At 71.1% G+C, this 18,683-nt stretch overlaps 1 protein-coding gene across 1 annotated transcript in view; it reads left to right on the forward strand.

Annotated features, from left to right (window-relative positions):
* Positions 1-685: 685 nt before the first annotated feature.
* Positions 686-18,683, forward strand: part of PC (pyruvate carboxylase) — a 33,507-nt gene continuing 15,509 nt past the window's right edge. Inside the window, exons 1-13 of the mRNA XM_067314780.1 lie at positions 686-818; positions 1,469-1,653; positions 3,358-3,523; positions 5,089-5,234; positions 6,242-6,359; positions 6,439-6,590; positions 7,207-7,325; positions 8,154-8,316; positions 9,601-9,783; positions 12,626-12,770; positions 14,315-14,404; positions 16,320-16,541; positions 17,574-17,730. Coding sequence (XP_067170881.1) covers positions 686-818; positions 1,469-1,653; positions 3,358-3,523; positions 5,089-5,234; positions 6,242-6,359; positions 6,439-6,590; positions 7,207-7,325; positions 8,154-8,316; positions 9,601-9,783; positions 12,626-12,770; positions 14,315-14,404; positions 16,320-16,541; positions 17,574-17,730 — 1,979 coding nt within the window. The remainder of the gene's footprint in view (positions 819-1,468; positions 1,654-3,357; positions 3,524-5,088; positions 5,235-6,241; positions 6,360-6,438; positions 6,591-7,206; positions 7,326-8,153; positions 8,317-9,600; positions 9,784-12,625; positions 12,771-14,314; positions 14,405-16,319; positions 16,542-17,573; positions 17,731-18,683) is intronic.

Below are 18,683 nucleotides of genomic sequence, written 5' to 3' on the forward strand. Positions count from 1 at the left end.
GGTATGGGGGGGAGGGCAAAGGAGGGGATTCTCTGATGTCTCGTATAGGGGTTGCTCCCCCCCCCCCCCGGCCACGTTTCGGGGTCAGAGGGCACCGGGGCAGGGGTGGCTGCCCGGACGCCTGGGCCCCTTCGCCTGGGGGTGGCCGCCCGGACGCCTGGGCCCCTGGGAGGGGATTCTCGGATGTGTCATATAGGGGTTGCGCCCCCCCCCCCCACCCCACCCCCGCCACGGTTTCGGGGTCAGAGGGCACCGGGGCAAGGGTGATGGGCCGGACGCCTGGGCCCCTTCGCCTCCGCGTGTGGTGGGGGTGGGAGGCCCGGACGCCTGGGCCCCCTGCTGCGGGGGAGGGGGGAGGAGGGATCCTCTGATGTGTCATATAGGGGTTGGGCCTCCCCCCCCCACCACACCTTTTGGGGGGGGGGGAGTCAGAGGGCACCGGGGCAAAGGCGAGCGCCCGGACGCCTGGGCCCCTTCACCCGGACGCCGGGGCCCCTCGCTGGCGGGGGTGGGTGGATTCTCCGCTGTCTCGTATAGGGGTTGTGCTGCCGGGGCCGGTTTCGGGAGCCGGGGGGGGGGTGCCGGGAGCGCCCGGACGCCGGGGCCCCTCGCTGCGGCGGGGCAGGGGCAGGGGCGGGGGGGGCCGCGGAGCCTCGCTGACGCCGCGACCCCCCCCCCCCCCCAGATGTCCCCGCTGTGGCTGCGCCGGGGCGGCCGGGCCCTGCTGGGCGCCGGGCGGCTGCGGGTGCTGCGGGTGCCCCGGGCCGCCCGCGCCGTCGCCTACCGGCCCATCCGCAAGGTCCTGGTGGCCAACCGCGGTGAGTGTCCCCCCGCGTCCCTGTCCCCCCCCCCCGGGTGTCCCCCTGTGTGTCCCCGTGTCCCGGGGTTGGTGGCCGGGCGAGGTCACCCCAGGGGCGTCCCCGTGTCCCCATGTCCCTGTGTCCCCATGTCCCCGTGGGCCCCCGCGTCCCTGTGTCCCCACAGTCCTGCGTCCCCGTGTCCTTGTGTCCCCATGACCCTGTCCCCATCCCCGTGTGCCCCTGTCCCCACATCCCTGTGTCCCCACATCCCACATCCCCTTGTCCCTGTGTGTCCCCGTGTCCCACATCCCCATGTCCTCACATCCCCACGTCCCCATATCCCTGTGTCCCCATGTCCTTGTGTCCCTGTGTCCCCATGACCCTGTCCCCATCCCCGTGTCCCCCCTTGTCCCCACATCCCCCCGTGTCCCCATGTCCTTGTGTCCCCGTGTCCCCTTGTCCCCACACCCCCCCATGTCCCCTCATGTCCCCGTGTCCCCCCGTGCATCCCCATGTCCCCCCTTGTCCCCACAACCCCCTGTGCCCCCCGATGTCCCCGGGTGCCCCCATGTCCCCCCGTGTCCCCCCATGTCCCCATGTCCCTGGGTGCCCCCCCGTCCCCCCGCATGTCCCCGCGTGCCCCCACGTCGCCCCGTGTCCCCTCGCAGGCGAGATCGCCATCCGGGTGTTCCGGGCGTGCACGGAGCTGGGCATCCGCACGGTGGCCGTCTACTCGGAGCAGGACACGGGCCAGATGCACCGGCAGAAGGCGGACGAGGCCTATCTGGTGGGGCGGGGGCTGCCGCCCGTGCAGGCCTACCTGCACGCGCCCGACATCCTGCGCGTCGCCCAGGTGCGCCCGGACGCCGGGGCCCCTTTGCGGGGGGGGGGGGGGGGGGGGGGCCGGACGCCTGGGCCCCTTTGGGGGGGGAGCCCGGACGCCTGGGCCCTGGGGCGCAGGCCTACCTGCACGCGCCCGACATCCTGCGCGTCGCCCAGGTGCGCCCGGACGCCGGGGCCCCTTTGCGGGGGGGGGGGGGGGGGGCCGGACGCCTGGGCCCCGTGGGGAGGGGGGAGCCCGGACGCCTGGGCCCTGGGGCGCAGGCCTACCTGCACGCGCCCGACATCCTGCGCGTCGCCCAGGTGCGCCCGGACGCCGGGGCCCCTTTGCGGGGGGGGGGGGGGGCCGGACGCCTGGGCCCCTTTGGGGGGGGGGAGCCTGGACGCCTGGGCCCTGGGGCGCTGGGGTGGGTCGAGGACGCCTGGGCCCCAGGGAGCCAGCGGTGCCCGGACGCCTGGGCCCCCAGGGTGCTGGGGGGAAGGTCGGAGGACGCCGGGGCCCCAGGATGCTGGTGGCGCCCGGACACCTGGGCCCTGGGGAGCCGGCAGCACCTGGGCACTGGGGTCCCGGGATGCTGGGGGGGGTCGAGGACGCCTGGGCCCTGGGATGCTGGGGAGGGGGATGTGGAGGATGCTGGGTCCCCGGGATGCTGGGGGGGATCGAGGATGCCTGGGGGGGGACGCGGAGGACGCCGGGGCCCCCGGGAAGCTGACGGCACCCGGACCCGGACGCCTGGGCCCTGGGATGGTGGGGGGGGACGTGGAGGACACCAGGTCCCCAGGATGCTGGTGGCGCCTGGACGCCTGGGCCCCGGGATGGTGGGGGGGGGTTGAGGACGCCTGGGCCCCGGGATGCTGGGGAGGGGGACGCAGAGGACGCCGGGGCCCCGGGATGCTGATGGCGCCCGGACGCCTGGGCCTCGGGATGCTGGTGGGGGTTGAGGACACCTGGGCTCCGGGGAGCCGGCAGCGCCCGGATGCCTGGGCCTCAGGATGCTGGGGAGGGGGATGTGGAGGACGCCGGGGCCCCGGGAAGCTGGTGGCACCCGGACGCCTGGGCCCCGGGATGCTGGGGAGGGGGATGTGGAAGATGCTGGGTCCCCGGGATGCTGGGGGGGATCGAGGATGCCTGGGCCCCGGGGAGCTGGTGGCACCCAGACGCCTGGGCCCCGGGATGCTGGGGAGGGGGTCGGGGACGCCTGGACCCCAGGGAGCCGGTGGCACCCGGACGCCTGGGCCCCGGGATGCTGGGGAGGGGGGACGCGGAGGACGCCGGGGCCCCGGGATGCTGAGGAGGGGGGGACATGGAGGACACCGGGGCCCCGGGATGCTGGTGGCTCTCGGACGCCTGGGCCTCGGGATGCTGGGGAGGGTCGAGGACGCCTGGGCCCCCAGGATGCTGGGGAGGGGGTTGGGGACACCTGGGCCCCGGGGAGCCAGCAGCGCCCGGACGCCTGGGCCCCGGGATGGTGGGGGGGGGGACGTGGAGGACGCCGGGGCCCCGGGAAGCTGGTGGCACCCGGACGCCTGGGCCCCGGGATGCTGGGGAGGGGGATGTGGAAGATGCTGGGTCCCCGGGATGCTGGGGGGGATCGAGGATGCCTGGGCCCCGGGGAGCTGGTGGCGCCCGGACGCCTGGGCCCCGGGATGCTGGGGAGGGGGTCGGGGACGCGGAGGACGCCGGGGCCCCACGGCGCGCCCGCCTCGCCCCGCGCAGGAGAACGGCGTGGACGCCATCCACCCGGGCTACGGGTTCCTGTCGGAGCGGGCCGAGTTCGCGGAGGCCTGTGCCGGCGCCGGGCTGCGCTTCGTGGGCCCCTCGCCCCGCGTCGTGCGCATGATGGGCGACAAGGTGGAGGCGCGGCGGCTGGCGCAGCGCGCAGGTGGGGGGCGGCGCGAGGCGGGGGGGGCCGGGGGGCCGGGAACGGGGGCAGTTATGGGGGGTTATGGGGCGGGAATGGGGGGTTATGGGGGGGTTATGGGGCGGGAATGGGGGGTTATGGGGGGTTATGGGGGTTATGGGGTGGGAATGGGGGGTTATGGGGCGGTTTTGGGGGTTATGGGGTGGGAATGGGGGGTTACGGGGCGGTTTTGGGGGTTATGGGGCAGGAATGGGGGGTTACAGGGGGTTATGGGGTAGGATTAGGGAGTTATGGGGTGGGAATGGGGTGGAAATGGGGGGTTATGGGGGTTATGGGGCGGGAATGGGGGGTTATGGGGGGGTTATGGGGTGGGAATGGGGGGTTATGGGGGGTTATGGGGTGGGAATGGGGGGTTATGGGGTGGTTATGGGGGTTATGGGGCAGGAATAGGGGGTTATGGGGGGTTATGGGGTGGGATTAGGGAGTTATGGGGTAGTTATGGGGTGGGAATGGGGTGGAAATGGGGGGTTATGGGGGTTATGGGGCGGGAATGGGGGGTTATGGGGGTTATGGGGTGGGAATGGGGGGTTATGGGGTGGTTATGGGGGTTATGGGTGGGAATGGGGGGTTATGGGGTAGTTAGGGAGCGGGAATGGGGGGTTATGGGGGGGTTATGGGGTGGGAATGGGGGGTTATGGGGGGTTATGGGGTGGGAATGGGGGGTTATGGGGTGGTTATGGGGGTTATGGGGCAGGAATAGGGGGTTATGGGGGGTTATGGGGTGGGATTAGGGAGTTATGGGGTAGTTATGGGGTGGGAATGGGGTGGAAATGGGGGGTTATGGGGGTTATGGGGCGGGAATGGGGGGTTATGGGGGGTTATGGGGTGGGAATGGGGGGTTATGGGGTGGTTATGGGAGTTATGGGGTGGGAATGGGGGTTATGGGGGGTTATGGGGTGGGAATGGGGGGTTATGGGGTAGTTAGGGAGCGGGAATGGGGGGTTATGGGGGTTATGGGGTGGGAATGGGGGGTTATGGGGTAGTTATGGGGTGGGAATGGGGTGGAAGTGGGGGGTTATGGGGCGGGAATGGAAGGTTTTGGGGTGGTTATGGGGGTTATGGGGTAGTTATGGAGAGGAATTGGGAGGTTATGGGGCGGAAATGGGGGGTTATGGGTGGTTATGGGGCAGGAATAAAAGGTTTTGGGGGGGTTATGGGGGTTATGGGGTGGGAATGGGGGGTCTGGGGGGTTATGGGGCAGGAATGGGGGGGTTGTGGGGGTTATGGGGAGGGATTGGGGGTTATGGGGTGGGAATGGGGGGTTATAGGGGTTATGGGGCAGGAATGAGAGGTTATGGGGGGTTATGAGGTGGTTATGGGGGTTATGGGGTAGGAATGGGGGTTATGGGTGGCAATGGGGGGGTTATGGGGGGTTATGGGGCAGGTTGTGGGGTTACGGGGTGGAAATGGGGTATAATGGGGTTTATGGGGTGAGAATAGAGAGTTATGGGGTGGTTACGGGGGCTTGTGGGTCCGGCCGTGGGTCCGGCCGTGGGTCCGACCCTTCTCCCCCCCCCCCCCCCCAGGGGTGCCGGTGGTGCCGGGGACGGCGGCGCCGGTGGCGGCGCTGGCCGAGGCCGAGGCCTTCGCGCGGGACGCCGGCTTCCCCGTCATCCTCAAGGCCGCCCATGGCGGCGGCGGCCGCGGCATGCGCGTCGTCCGCGCCCCCCAGGTACGCGGGCCCCGGCGGCCGGGACCCCCCCGACCCCCCCCCGATCCCGCCCCACGGGGCCCCGGCGGCCGGGACCCCCCGACCCCCCCCCGATCCTGCCCCACGGGGCCCCGGCGTCCGGGACCCCCCGACCCCCCCCCGATCCTGCCCCACGGGGCCCCGGCGGCCGGGACCCCCCCGACCCCCCCCACCCCAACCCCACCCCATGGAGCCCCGGTGTCCGGGACCCCCCCGACCCCCCCCCGATCCCGCCCCATGGGGCCCCGGCATCCGGGACCCCCCAACCACCCCCGACCTCACCCCACGGGGCCCCAGCGTCCGGGACCCCCCCGACCCCCCCCGATCCTGCCCCACGGGGCCCCGGCGGCCGGGACCCCCCGACCCCCCCCGATCCTGCCCCACGGGGCCCCGGCATCCGGGACCCCCCAACCACCCCCGATCCCGCCCCACGGGGCCCTGGCGTCCGGGACACCCCCGACCCCCCCCAATCCCTCCCCACGGGGCCCCGGCGTCCGGGACACCCCCGACCCCCCCCCGATCCAACCCCACGGGGCCCCAGCGTCCAGGACCCCCCCAATCCTGCCCCATGGGGCCCCGGTGTCTGGGACCCCCCCGAACCCCCCCAACCTCGCCCCATGGGGCCCCAGCGTCCGGGACCCCCCTGACCCCCCCCCGATCCCGCCCCACAGGGCCCCGGCATCCGGGACCCCCCCAATCCCCCCCAAACTCACCCCACGGGGCCCCAGCGGCTGGGACCCCCCTGACCCCCCCCGATCCTGCCCCACGGGGGCCCCGGCGTCCGGGATCCCTGCACCCTCGGGTGGGACCCAGGCATCCGGGTGGCTCCAAGCCTTGGGAGACGAGGGGACCCAGGCGTCCGGGTGAAGGACCCAGGCGTCCGGGTGAAGGACACCGATGGCTCCGTGCCCCGGGGAGGCCCGGACGGGGTGGCACCCGGGGCATCCGGGCGACCGCGGGGCCCAGGCGTCCGGGCGACGTTCCCGCAGGAGCTGGAGGAGAACTTCACCCGCGCGTCCTCGGAGGCCCTGGCCGCCTTCGGCGACGGCGCCCTCTTCGTGGAGAAGTTCGTCGAGCGCCCGCGGCACATCGAGGTCCAGATCCTGGGTGAGGGGGCGGCGCCGGGGGGGGGGGCCCGGACGCCTGGGCCCCCCGCGGTGGCTGACCCCCCTCCCCACCACCGCAGGGGACCATCACGGCAACGTGATCCACCTCTACGAGCGCGACTGCTCCATCCAGCGGCGGCACCAGAAGGTGGTGGAGATCGCGCCGGCCGCCTGCCTCGACCCCCAGCTCCGCGCCCGCCTGGCCGCCGACGCCGTCCGCCTCGCCCAGGAGGTGCCGCGGGGGGCCCCGGCGTCCGGGCGGCGGTTCCCACCCCCCTCCCTGGGGACCCAGGCGTCCGGGGAGCCGTCACCCTCCCGGGGGACCCAGGCGTCCGGGGCACCCAAGCATCAAGGGACCCAGGCGTCCGGGGGTGGCGGGACCCAGGCGTCCGGGGGTGAAGGGACCCAGGCGTCCAGGATGGTGGGGCCCAGGCGTCCGGGGGGTGGCGGGGCCCAGGCGTCCGGGGGTGAAGGGACCCAGGCGTCCAGGATGGTGGGGCCCAGGCGTCCGGGGGTGGTGGGGCCCAGGCGTCCGGGGGTGAAGGGACCCAGGCGTCCAGGATGGTGGGGCCCAGGCGTCCGGGGGTGGCGGGGCCCAGGCGTCCGGGGGTGAAGGGACCCAGGTGTCCGGGGTGGTGGGGCCCAGGCATCCGGGGTGAAGGGACCCAGGCGTCCGGGGGTGGCGGGGCCCAGGCGTCCGGGGGTGGCGGGGCCCAGGCGTCCAGGGGTGAAGGGACCCAGGTGTCTGGGGTGGCAGGACCCAGGTGTCCGGGGATGGCGGGGCCCAGGCGTCCGGGCGCCCCGGCGTGGGGGGCCCCGGCGTCCGGGCTGAGGTGCCGGCGGCGCAGGTGGGCTACGAGAACGCCGGCACCGTGGAGTTCCTGGTGGACCAGAACGGCTCCTACTACTTCATCGAGGTCAACTCGCGGCTGCAGGTGGAGCACACGGTCACCGAGGAGATCACCGGGTGAGCCGCCCGCCCGGACGCCGGGGCCCCCGCGGGGTGGGGGTCGGGGTGCCCTGGACACCTGGGTCCCTGGGGGTTGGGGTGTCCCGGACACCTGGGTCCCCAGTGGGTGGGGGGTCAGGGTGCCCCGGACACCTGGGTCCCTGTGGGTCGGGGCTCCCGGACGCCTGGGCCCGTACAGGGCACTGACGGCCGCGCAGGGTGGACCTGGGTTGGGGGGGGGGGTCGGGGCTCCCCGGACGCCTGGGCCCCTGGATTGGGGGGGTCGGGGCTCCCCGGACGCCTGGGCCCGCACGGGGCGCTGACAGCCGCGCAGGGTGGACCTGGGTTGGGGGGGATCGGGGCTCCTGGACGCCTGGGCCCCTGCGGGTTGGGGCTCCCCGGACACCTGGGCCCTCGGGGGGCGGGGGGGGTCGGGGCTCCCGGACGCCTGGGCCCCTGGATTGGGGGGGGTCGGGGCTCCCGGACGCCTGGGTCCCTGTGGGTCGGGGCTCCCTGGACGCCTGGGCCCGCACGGGGCGCTGACGGCCGCGCAGGGTGGACGTGGGTTGGGGGGGGGGTCGGGGCTCCCGGACGCCTGGGCCCCTGCGGGTCGGGGCTCCCCGGACGCCTGGGCCCCTGGATTGGGGGGGGTCGGGGCTCCCGGACGCCTGGGCCCGCACGGGGCGCTGACGGCCGTGCAGGGTGGACCTGGGTTGGGGGGGGTCGGGGCTCCCGGACGCCTGGGCCCCTGCGGGTCGGGGCTCCCGGACGCCTGGGCCCCTGGATTGGGGGGGGTCGGGGCTCCCCGGACGCCTGGGCCCGCACGGGGCGCTGACGGCCGCGCAGGGTGGACCTGGTGCACGCGCAGCTGCGGGTGGCCGAGGGCCGCAGCCTGCCGGAGCTGGGGCTGCGCCAGGACGCGGTGCGGGTGCACGGCTGCGCCATCCAGTGCCGCGTCACCACCGAGGACCCGGCCCGCGGCTTCCAGCCCGACACCGGCCGCATCGAGGTGACGCCTCCCTGGGCACCCTATAGGATCCGTACGGCCCGGCCCCGGAGCCCTGCACACCCTATGGGGTCCATGTGGCCCGGCCCCAGCATCCCCCTGCACCCTATGGGCTCCATACGGCCCGGCCCCCGTGCCCCACACACCCTATAGGATCCATACAGCCCAGCCCCGGTGCCCCACACACCCTATAGGATCCATACGGCCCGGCCCCAGCATCCCCCTGCACCCTATGGGCTCCATACGGCCTGGCCCCCGTGCCCCACACACCCTATGGGGTCCATATGGCCCAGCCCCAGAGCCCTGCGCACCCTATAGGATCCATACGGCCCGGCCCCAGCATCCCCCTGCACCCTATGGGCTCCATACAGCCCAGCCTCCATGCCCCACGCACCCTATGGACTCCATATGGCCTGGCCCCGGCACCCCCCTGTGCCCTATGGGCTCCATACAGCCCGACCCTGAGGCCCTGCACACCCTATGGGCTCCATATGGCCCAGCCCCAGAGCCCTGCACACCCTATGGGCTCCATACGGCCCGGCCCCAGCGCCCCCCTGCACCCTATGGGGTCTGTACAGCCCAGCCCTGAGGCCCTGGGCACCCTATGGGCTCCATACGGCCCCAGCCACGTGGCCCCGGCACCCGTACGGGGTCCATACAGCCTGGCCCTGATGTCCTGGGTCCCCATATGGGGGCTATACGGACTGGTCTGTGTGGCCTGGGCACCCTATGGAGCCCATATGGACCAGCCCTGATGCCCTGCACACCCTATGGGGACCATACGGCCCGGCCCTGAGGCCCTGGGCACCCTATGGGCTCCATACGGCCCCAGCCACGTGGTCCCGGCACCCGTACGGGGTCCATACAGCCCGGCCCCGATGTCCTGGGTACCTGTATGGGGTCTGTATGGACTGGTGTCCCCGTGTGTCCCCCCATGTCCCCCCATGTCCCCCCATGTCCCCGTGTCCCCATGCACGGCGGTGACACGGCGGCTCCGTCCCCGCAGGTGTTCCGCAGCGGCGAGGGCATGGGCATCCCCGTGTCCCCATGTCCCCCATGTCCCCGTGTCCCCATGTCCCCCGTGTCCCCATGTGTCCCCATGTCCCCATGCATGGTGGCATGGCAGTGACACGGCGGCGGCTCCGTCCCCGCAGGTGTTCCGCAGCGGCGAGGGCATGGGCATCCCCGTGTCCCCCGTGTCCCCATGTGTCCCTGTGTCCCCCCATGTCCCTGTGTCCCCATGCATGGTGGCAGCATGGTGACACGGCGGCGGCTCCGTCCCCGCAGGTGTTCCGCAGCGGCGAGGGCATGGGCATCCGGCTGGACGGCGCCTCGGCCTTCCAGGGCGCCCTCATCTCGCCCCACTACGACTCGCTGCTGGTGAAGGTGGTGGCCCACGGCCCCGACCAGCCGGCCGCCGCCGCCAAGATGCGCCGCGCCCTGGCCGAGTTCCGCATCCGCGGCGTCAAGGTGCCGCGCGGGGGACGTGACGCGTGCGCGGGGACGTGTGCAGGGGGGTGCGACGCACGGGGACACATGCGCGGGGCTCGTGCGATGCAGAACGACGCACACGGGGCTCGAGCGATGCACAGGGATGCACACAGGGCTCGTGCGATGCACAGGGATGCGCACGGAGCTCGTGCGATGCAGAACGACGCACACGGGGCTCGTGCAATGCACAGGGACACACACGGGGCTCATGCGATGCACAGGGATGTGCACGGAGCTCGTGCAATGCACAGGGACATGCGCAGGGCTCATGCGATGCACAGGGACACACACGGGGCTCATGCGATGCACAGGGATGCACACGGGGCTTGTGCAATGCACAGGGACGTGTGCAGGGCTCATGCGATGCACAGGGATGCACACAGGGCTCGTGCGATGCACAGGGATGTGCACGGAGCTCGTGCAATGCACAGGGACGTGTGCAGGGCTCATGCGATGCGCAGGGATGCACACAGGGCTCGTGCGATGCACAGGGATGTGCACGGAGCTCGTGCAATGCACAGGGACATGCGCAGGGCTCATGCGATGCGCAGGGATGCACACAGGGCTCGTGCAATGCACAGGGATGTGTTCAAGGCTTGTGCAATGCACAGGGACCTGCACAGGGCTCGTGTGATGCACAGGGGCGTGCACAGGGGTGTGTGGCGCACAGGGACACATGCACACGGCTCATGCAATGCACAGGGATGTGCATGGGGCTCGTGCGATGCACAAGGATCTGCACAGGGCTCATGTGATGCGCAAGGATGTGTGCAGGAGTGTGCAATGCACAGGGACAGGCACAGAGCTCGTGCAATGCACAGGGACGTGTGCAGGGCTCATGCGATGCACAGGGATGCACACGGGGCTTGTGCAATGCACAGGGATGTGCAGGGGGCTCGTGCAATGCACAGGGCATGCACAGGGGTGTGCGACGCACGGGGACATGTGCACGGGGCTCGTGTGATGCACAAGGACGCATGCGGGGCTCGTGTGATGCACAGGGATGTGCAGGGAGCTCATGTGATGTACAGGGATGTGTGCAGGGCTCGTGAAATGCACAGGGACGTGCAGGTGGTTCGTGCAATGCATGGGGATGTGCACAGGGCTCATGCAATGCACAGGGATGCGTGCAGGCTCGTGCAATGCACAGGGATGTGCAGGGGGCTCATGTGATGCACAGGGACGTGCGCGGGGCTCGTGCGATGCACAGGGACGTGCGCAGGGCTCATGCAATGCACAGGGATGTGTGCAGGGCTCGTGCAATGCACAGGGATGTGCAGGTGGTTCGTGCAATGCATGGGGATGTGCACAGGGCTCATGCAATGCACAGGGATGCGTGCAGGCTCGTGCAATGCACAGGGATGTGCAGGGGGCTCATGTGATGCACAGGGACGTGCGCGGGGCTCGTGCGATGCACAGGGACGTGCGCAGGGCTCATGCAATGCACAGGGATGTGTGCAGGGCTCGTGCAATGCACAGGGATGTGCAGGTGGTTCGTGCAATGCATGGGGATGTGCACAGGGCTCATGCAATGCACAGGGATGTGCGCAGGGCTCATGAAATGCACAGGGACGTGCAGGTGGTTCGTGCAATGCATGGGGATGTGCACAGGGCTCATGCAATGCACAGGGATGCGTGCAGGCTCGTGCAATGCACAGGGATGTGCAGGGGGCTCATGTGATGCACAGGGACGTGCGCGGGGCTCGTGCGATGCACAGGGACGTGCGCAGGGCTCATGCAATGCACAGGGATGTGTGCAGGGCTCGTGCAATGCACAGGGATGTGCAGGTGGTTCGTGCAATGCACAAGGATGAGCGCAGGGCTCGTGCAATGCACAGGGATGTGCAGGGGGTTCGTGCAATGCACAGGGATGCGTGCAAGCTCGTGTGATGCACAGGGATGTGCAGGGGGCTCATGTGATGCACGGGGACGTGCGCGGGGCTCGTGCAATGCACAGGGATGTGCAGGGGGCTTGTGCCATGCACAGGGGTGTGTGCAGGGGGGTGCGACACACGGGGACACGTGCACAGGGCTCGTGCAATGCACAGGGATGTGCAGGGGGCTTGTGCAATGCACGGGGGCATGCGCAGGGGTGTGTGATGCATGGGGACACGTGCATGGGGCTCGTGCGATGCACAGTGACATGCACAGGGCTCGTGCAATGCACAGGGACGTGCACAGGGCTTGTGCGATGTGCAAGGACGCACATGGGGCTCGTGCGATGCACAGGGACGTGCACAGGGGACGGGTGACGCGCAGGGGTGTGCGCAGGGCCTGTGCACGGGGCTCGTGCAACGCCTCAGGATGGGGCCTCGTGCGACGCGGGGGGCCCTCGTGCACGGCACAGGGTGCTCCTCGTGCGACGCACGACTGACTCACGCCGTCGCTTCCCACGGAGCAACATTCCCTTCTTGCAGGACGCGCTGGCCGGGAGCCCTCGTGCAATGCCGGGGAGCCTCGTGCAATGCCGGGAGCCCTCGTGCGACGCCGGGAGCCCTCGTGCAATGCCAGGAGCCCTCGTGCGATGCCGGGAGCCCTCGTGCGACGCTGGGAGCTCTCGTGCAATGCCGGGGAGCCTCGTGCAATGCCGGGGAGCCTCGTGCGACGCTGGGAGCTCTCGTGCAATGCTGGGGACCCTTGTGCAATGCCGGGGAGCCTCGTGCGACGCCGGGAGCTCTCGTGCAATGCCGGGGACCCTCGTGCAATGCCGGGGAGCCTCGTGCGACGCCGGGAGCTCTCATGCAATGCCGGGGAGCCTCGTGTGCGGCGCGGGGCGCCCCTCGTGCGACGCCCGGCTGACTCACGCCCGTGTTCCTTGCAGACCAACATCCCCTTCCTGCAGAACGTGCTCGCGCACCCGCAGTTCCTGGGCGGTGCCGTCGACACCCAGTTCATCGACGAGAACCCCGAGCTCTTCCTGCTGCGCCCCGCGCACAACCGCGCCCAGAAGCTGCTCCACTACCTGGGTGAGGCGCCGGGGGGGTCCCTGGGGGGGTCCTAGGGGGTCCTTTGGGGTCCTTTGAGGTCCCTAGGGGGGTCCTGGGGGGATCTAGGGGCGTTCTGGGGGGTTCTTGGGGTCCTTTGGGGTCCCTAGGGGGGGCCGTGGGGGGGTCCTGGGGGGTCCTGGGGTCACTGGGGGGGTCCTGGGGGGTCCCAGGGGGTCCTTTGGGGTCCTTGGGGGGGTCCCTGGGGTCTCCTGGGGGTCTTGGGGGGTCCCTGGGGGGGTCTAGGGTAGTCCTGGGAGGTCCATGGGGTCTCTTGGGGTCCTTGGGGGGGTCCCTGGGGGGTCCCCGGGGTCCTTTGGGGTCCCTAGGGGGATCCCTGGGGGGGTCCTGGGGTCACTGGGGGGGTCCTTGGGGGTCCCTGGGGGGGGTCTAGGGGCATCCTGGGGGGTCCCTGGGGTCCCTCGGGGGGTCCCTGGGGTCCTTGGGGTCCCTGGGTGGGTCCCTGGGGGGTCCTGGGGGTCCCTGGGGGGGTCTAGGGGCATCCTGGGAGGTCCATGGGGTCCCTAGGGGGGTCCCTAGGGGGTTCTGGGGGTCTCTGGGGGGTCTAGGGGAGTCCTGGGGGGTCCCTGGGGACCTTTGGGGTCTCTGGGGGGTCCTGGGGGTCCCTGGGGGGTCCCTGGGGGGGTCTAGGGGAGTCCTGGGGGGTCCTGGGGGTCCCTGGGGGGGTCCCTGGGGGGTCCTGAGGGAGTTTAGGGGGATCCTGGGGGGTCCCTGGGGTCTCCTGGGGGTCTTGGGGGGTCCCTGGGGGGGTCTAGGGGGCTTTCTGGGGTCCTTTGGGGTCCCTAGGTGGGTCCCTGGGGGGTCCTGGGGGTCCTTTGGGGTCTCTAGGTGGGTCCTGGGGGGTCCTGGAGTCCCTGGGGGGGTCTAGGGGCATCCTGGGGGGTTCCTGGGGTCCCTAGGGGGGTCCCTGGAGTCCTTTGGGGTCCCTGGGGGGGTCTAGGGGAGTCCTGGGAGGTCCCTGGGGTCTCTTGGGGTCCTTGGGGGGTCCCTGGGGGGGTCTAGAGAGATCCTGGGGGGGTCTAGGGGGGTTTCTGGGGTCCTTTGGGGTCCCTGGGGGTTCTTTGGGGGGGTCTCGGGGGGGTCCAGAAGGGCCCTGGAGGGTCCCTGGGGTCCCTAAGGGGGTCCTGGGGGGTCCCAGGAGGGTCCCAGGGGTCTTCAAGGGGTCCCTGGGGGGGTTCTGGGGGGTCTTGGGGGGTCCCTGGGGTTCTTTGGGGGGTCTCTGGGGGGGTCCAGAAGGGTCCTGGGGGGTCCCTGGGGTCCCTAGGGGGATCCTGGGGGGGTCTGGAGGGTCCCAGGGGTCTTCAAGGGGTCCCTGGGGGGGTCTAGGGGCGTCCTGGGGGGTCTTGGGGGGTCTCTGGGGTCTCCAGGGGGTCTTGGGGGGGTCCCTGGGGGGGTCCAGAAGGGTCCCGGGGGGTCGCTGGGGGTCTCCGGGGTCCCCCCCGGGTTTGGGGCTCCCCCCCGGGGGTCCCCGGCCCCCCCCGACCCCCCTCTCGCCCCCCCCCCAGGACACGTGATGGTGAACGGCCCCAGCACCCCGCTGCCCGTGCAGGCCAAGGCGGCGCCCGTGGAGCCCGCGGCCCCCCCCGTGCCCGTGGGTGAGCGTCACACGCGTGTGCTCGGCGTGTTCCCCCTCCCCCGTGCCCGTGGGTGAGCGTCACACGCGTGTGCTCGGCGTGTTCCCCCTCCCCGTGCCCGTGGGTGAGCGTCACACGCGTGTGCTCGGCGTGTTCCCCCTCCCCGGTGCCCGTGGGTGCGCGTCACACGCGTGTGCTCGGCGTGTTCCCCCTCCCCGTGGTGCCCGTGGGTGAGCGTCACACGCGTGTGCTCGGCGTGTTCCCCCTCCCCGTGCCCGTGGGTGAGCGTCACACGCGTGTGCTCGGCATGTTCCCCCTCCCCGTGGTGCCCGTGGGTGAGCGTCACACGCGTGTGCTCGGCGTGTTCCCCCTCCCCGTGGTGCCCGTGGGTGAGCGTCACACGCGTGTGCTCGGCGTGTTCCCCCTCCCCGTGCCCGTGGGTGAGCGTCACACGCGTGTGCTCGGCATGTTCCCCCTCCCCGTGCCCGTGGGTGAGCGTCACACGCGTGTGCTCGGCGTGTTCCCCCTCCCCCGTGCCCGTGGGTGAGCGTCACACGCGTGTGCTCGGCGTGTTCCCCCTCCCCCGTGCCCGTGGGTGAGCGTCACACGCGTGTGCTCGGCGTGTTCCCCCTCCCTGTGCCCGTGGGTGAGCGTCACACGCGTGTGCTCGGCGTGTTCCCCCTCCCCGTGCCCGTGGGTGAGCGTCACACGTGTGTGCTCGGCGTGTTCCCCCTCCCCGTGCCCGTGGGTGAGCGTCACACGCGTGTGCTTAGCGTGTTCCCCCCCCCGGTGCCCCCGTGCACGCGAGCCGTGCGATGCGCCCCCCATGCGTGCAAGGTGTGCGAGCCGTGCGAGGCGCGTGCAAAGCGTGCGTGGTGCCCCGCGTGCGCTGGGTGCGTGCAGCTCCCCACGCGTGTGCCACGCGTGCCCGGTGCCCCTGCGCTCGCATCGCTGTGTGCTGCACATGCGCTGCACATGCGCTGTGCCTGCGATGCACATGTGCTGCACATGGAATGCACATGCGATGCACATGCGATGCGTGTGCAATGCACATGCACTGCACGTGTGCTGCACATGCAATGCACATGCAATGCGTGTGCGATGCACATGTAGTGCACATGCACTGCACATGCAATGCACATGCGCTGTGTGTGCAATGCACATGCAATGCACATGCGCTGTGTGTGCGATGCACGTCATGCACATGCAATGCACATGCGATGCGTGTGCGATGCACATGTAGTGCACATGCAATGCACATGCAATGCACATGCGATGCGTGTGCGATGCACATGTGATGCACATGCAATGCACATGCAATGCACATGTGATGTGTGTGCGATGCACATGCAATGCACACGCGATGCACACGCGATGCACATGCAATGCACATGCGCTGTGTGCGATGCACATGCAATGCACATGCGATGTGTGTGCGATTCACATGCAATGCACATGCAATGCACATGCAACGCACATGCGATGTGTGTGCGATGCACATGCACATGTGATGCACATGCAATGCACATGCGATGCACATGCGCTGTGTGTGCGATGCACATGCAATGCACATGCGATGTGTGTGCGATGCACATGCAATGCACATGCAATGCACATGTGCTGTGTGCGATGCACATGCAATGCACATGCGATGTGTGTGCGATGCACATGCAATGCACATGCAATGCACATGCAACGCACATGCGATGCGTGTGCGATGCGTGTGCGATGCAGATGTGCTGCATATGCAATGCACATGCAACGCACATGCGATGTGTGTGCGATGCACATGCAATGCACATGCGATGCACATGCGATGCGTGTGCGATGCGTGTGCGATGCAGATGTGCTGCACATGCAATGCACACGCAATGCGCGTGCGAGGCGCGTGCGTGTGCGAGCCGGGGGTGACCCGCGGGGGGGGCCGTGTGCGCAGGGCCGCCGCCGGCGGGGCTGCGGGCGGTGCTGGGCCGCGAGGGCCCGGCGGGCTTCGCGCGGGCGGTGCGGGCGCACCGCGGGCTGCTGCTCACCGACACGACGTTCCGCGACGCCCACCAGTCGCTGCTGGCGACGCGCGTGCGCAGCCGCGACCTCAAGCGCGTCGCCCCCTTCGTGGCGCACGCCTTCAGCGGCCTCTTCAGCATCGAGAACTGGGGCGGTGAGCCGCCGCCGCCCTCGTGCCGCGCGGGGGGCGGGGCTTGCACGGCGGGGGGCGGGGCTTGCACGAGGAAGGGGGCGGGGCTTGCACCGGGACACAGAGGTTTGCACCGGGAGGGGGGTTGCACCAGGGGACGGGGGTTGCATGGGGGACAGTGGATGTGGGGTGTGCACGAGGGGGTGGGGCTTGCAATAGGTGGGCGGGGCTTTCACCAGGGGCGGGGCTTGCACGAGGCAGGGGGCGGGGCTTGCACCAGGGCACGGAGCTTTGCACCGGGAGGGGGAGGGGGAGTTGCACCAGGGGATGGGGGTTGCGTGGGGGACATGGTGGATGTGGGGTGTGCACAAGGGGGAGGGGCTTGCACGAGTTGGGCGGGGCTTGCACCATGGGCGGGGCTTGCACGAGGCAGGGGGCGGGGCTTTCACGAGGCAGGGGCGGGGCTTGCACCAGGGCAGTTAAGGGTCGCACCAAGGTGGAGGATTGCCCCGGGGTAGGGTGGACGTGGGGGTGTGCACAAAGGGGGGCGGGGCTTGCACGAGGTGGGTGGGGCTTGCATGAGGTGTGGGGCGGGGCTTGCACGAGACAGGGGGCGGGGCTTTCACGAGGCAGGGGCGGGGCTTGCACCGGGGCAGTTAAGGGTCGCACCAAGGTGGAGGATTGCCCCGGGGTAGGGTGGACATGGGGTGCGCACAAAGGGGGGCGGGGCTTGCACGAGGTGGGTGGGGCTTGCAGGAGATGTGAGGGCAGGGATTGCACTAGAGGGGGCGGGGCTTGCACGAGACAGGGGGGCGGGGCTTGCATGAGACAGGTGGGCGGGGCTTGCACCAAGCAAACAAGGTTTGTGGGGGGGGGGTGAGTCGCACCGGGATGGGGGGGGGGGGTTGCACCAGGGGACGGTGGCTGCGGGGGCGTGCACCGGGGGTGGGCGGGGCTTGCGCGAGACAAGGGGGCGGGGCTTGCGCGAGACAGGGGGCGGGGCTTGCACCAAGCCCCCCCCCCCCGACGCTGCCCCCCCCCCCTTGCCGCCCGCAGGCGCCACCTTCGACGTGGCCATGCGCTTCCTGCACGAGTGCCCCTGGCAGCGGCTGCGCGACCTGCGCCAGCTCATCCCCAACGTCCCCTTCCAGATGCTGCTGCGCGGCGCCAACGCCGTCGGCTACACCAACTACCCCGACAACGTCGTCTACCGGTGCGGGGGCGACACCGCGGGGGGACACGGGGGGGGACACAGGGACATGCGGACGCGGGGGGACACGGGGGGACACGGGGCGCCAACGCCGTCGGCTACACCAACTACCCCGACAACGTCGTCTACCGGTGCGGGGGCGACACCGCGGGGGGGGACACCGGGGGGGACACGGGGACATGCGGACGCGGGGGGACACGGGGGGACACGGGGCGCCAACGCCGTCGGCTACACCAACTACCCCGACAACGTCGTCTACCAGTGCGGGGGGACACCGGGGGGGGGCGACACCGCGGGGGGGACACCGGGGGGGACACGGGGACATGCGGACGCGGGGGGACACGGGGGGACACGGGGCGCCAACGCCGTCGGCTACACCAACTACCCCGACAACGTCGTCTACCGGTGCGGGGGCGACGCCGGGGGGGGGGGGACACCGGGGGGGACACGGGGACACGGGGGGACACAGGGCACCGACGCCGTTGGCTGCACTGACCCCTGCATGCCCCCGTGACCCCCCCGCTGACCCCAGCGCACCCCCGTGACCCCTGCGTCCCCCGTGACCCCAGTGTGCCCCCATGACCCCCCGCTGCCCCTGCTGCCCCCACCAACCCCTGCTGACCCAGCGTGCCCCCATGACCCCCCACTGACCCCTGTGCACCCTGTGACCCCCTGCTGCCCCATGACCCCCCGCTGACCCTGCTGACCCTTGTGTGCCCCCGTGACCCCCTGCTGACCCCTGTGACCCCCTGTGACCCCCTGCTGACCCCTGTGACCTGCTGTGACCCCACTGACCCCCATGCGCCCCCGTGACCCCACTGACCCCCGTGCACCCCTGTGATCCCCCGCTGACCCCTGTGACCCCCCGTGACCCCCCGTGACCCTGCTGACCCCTGTGACCCTGCTGACCCCCTGCTGACCCCGTGACCCTGCTGACCCCTGTGACCCCGCTGACC

Source organism: Apteryx mantelli, chromosome 37 (assembly GCF_036417845.1).
Source record: "Apteryx mantelli isolate bAptMan1 chromosome 37, bAptMan1.hap1, whole genome shotgun sequence".
NCBI classification, from domain to species: Eukaryota; Metazoa; Chordata; class Aves; order Apterygiformes; family Apterygidae; genus Apteryx; species Apteryx mantelli.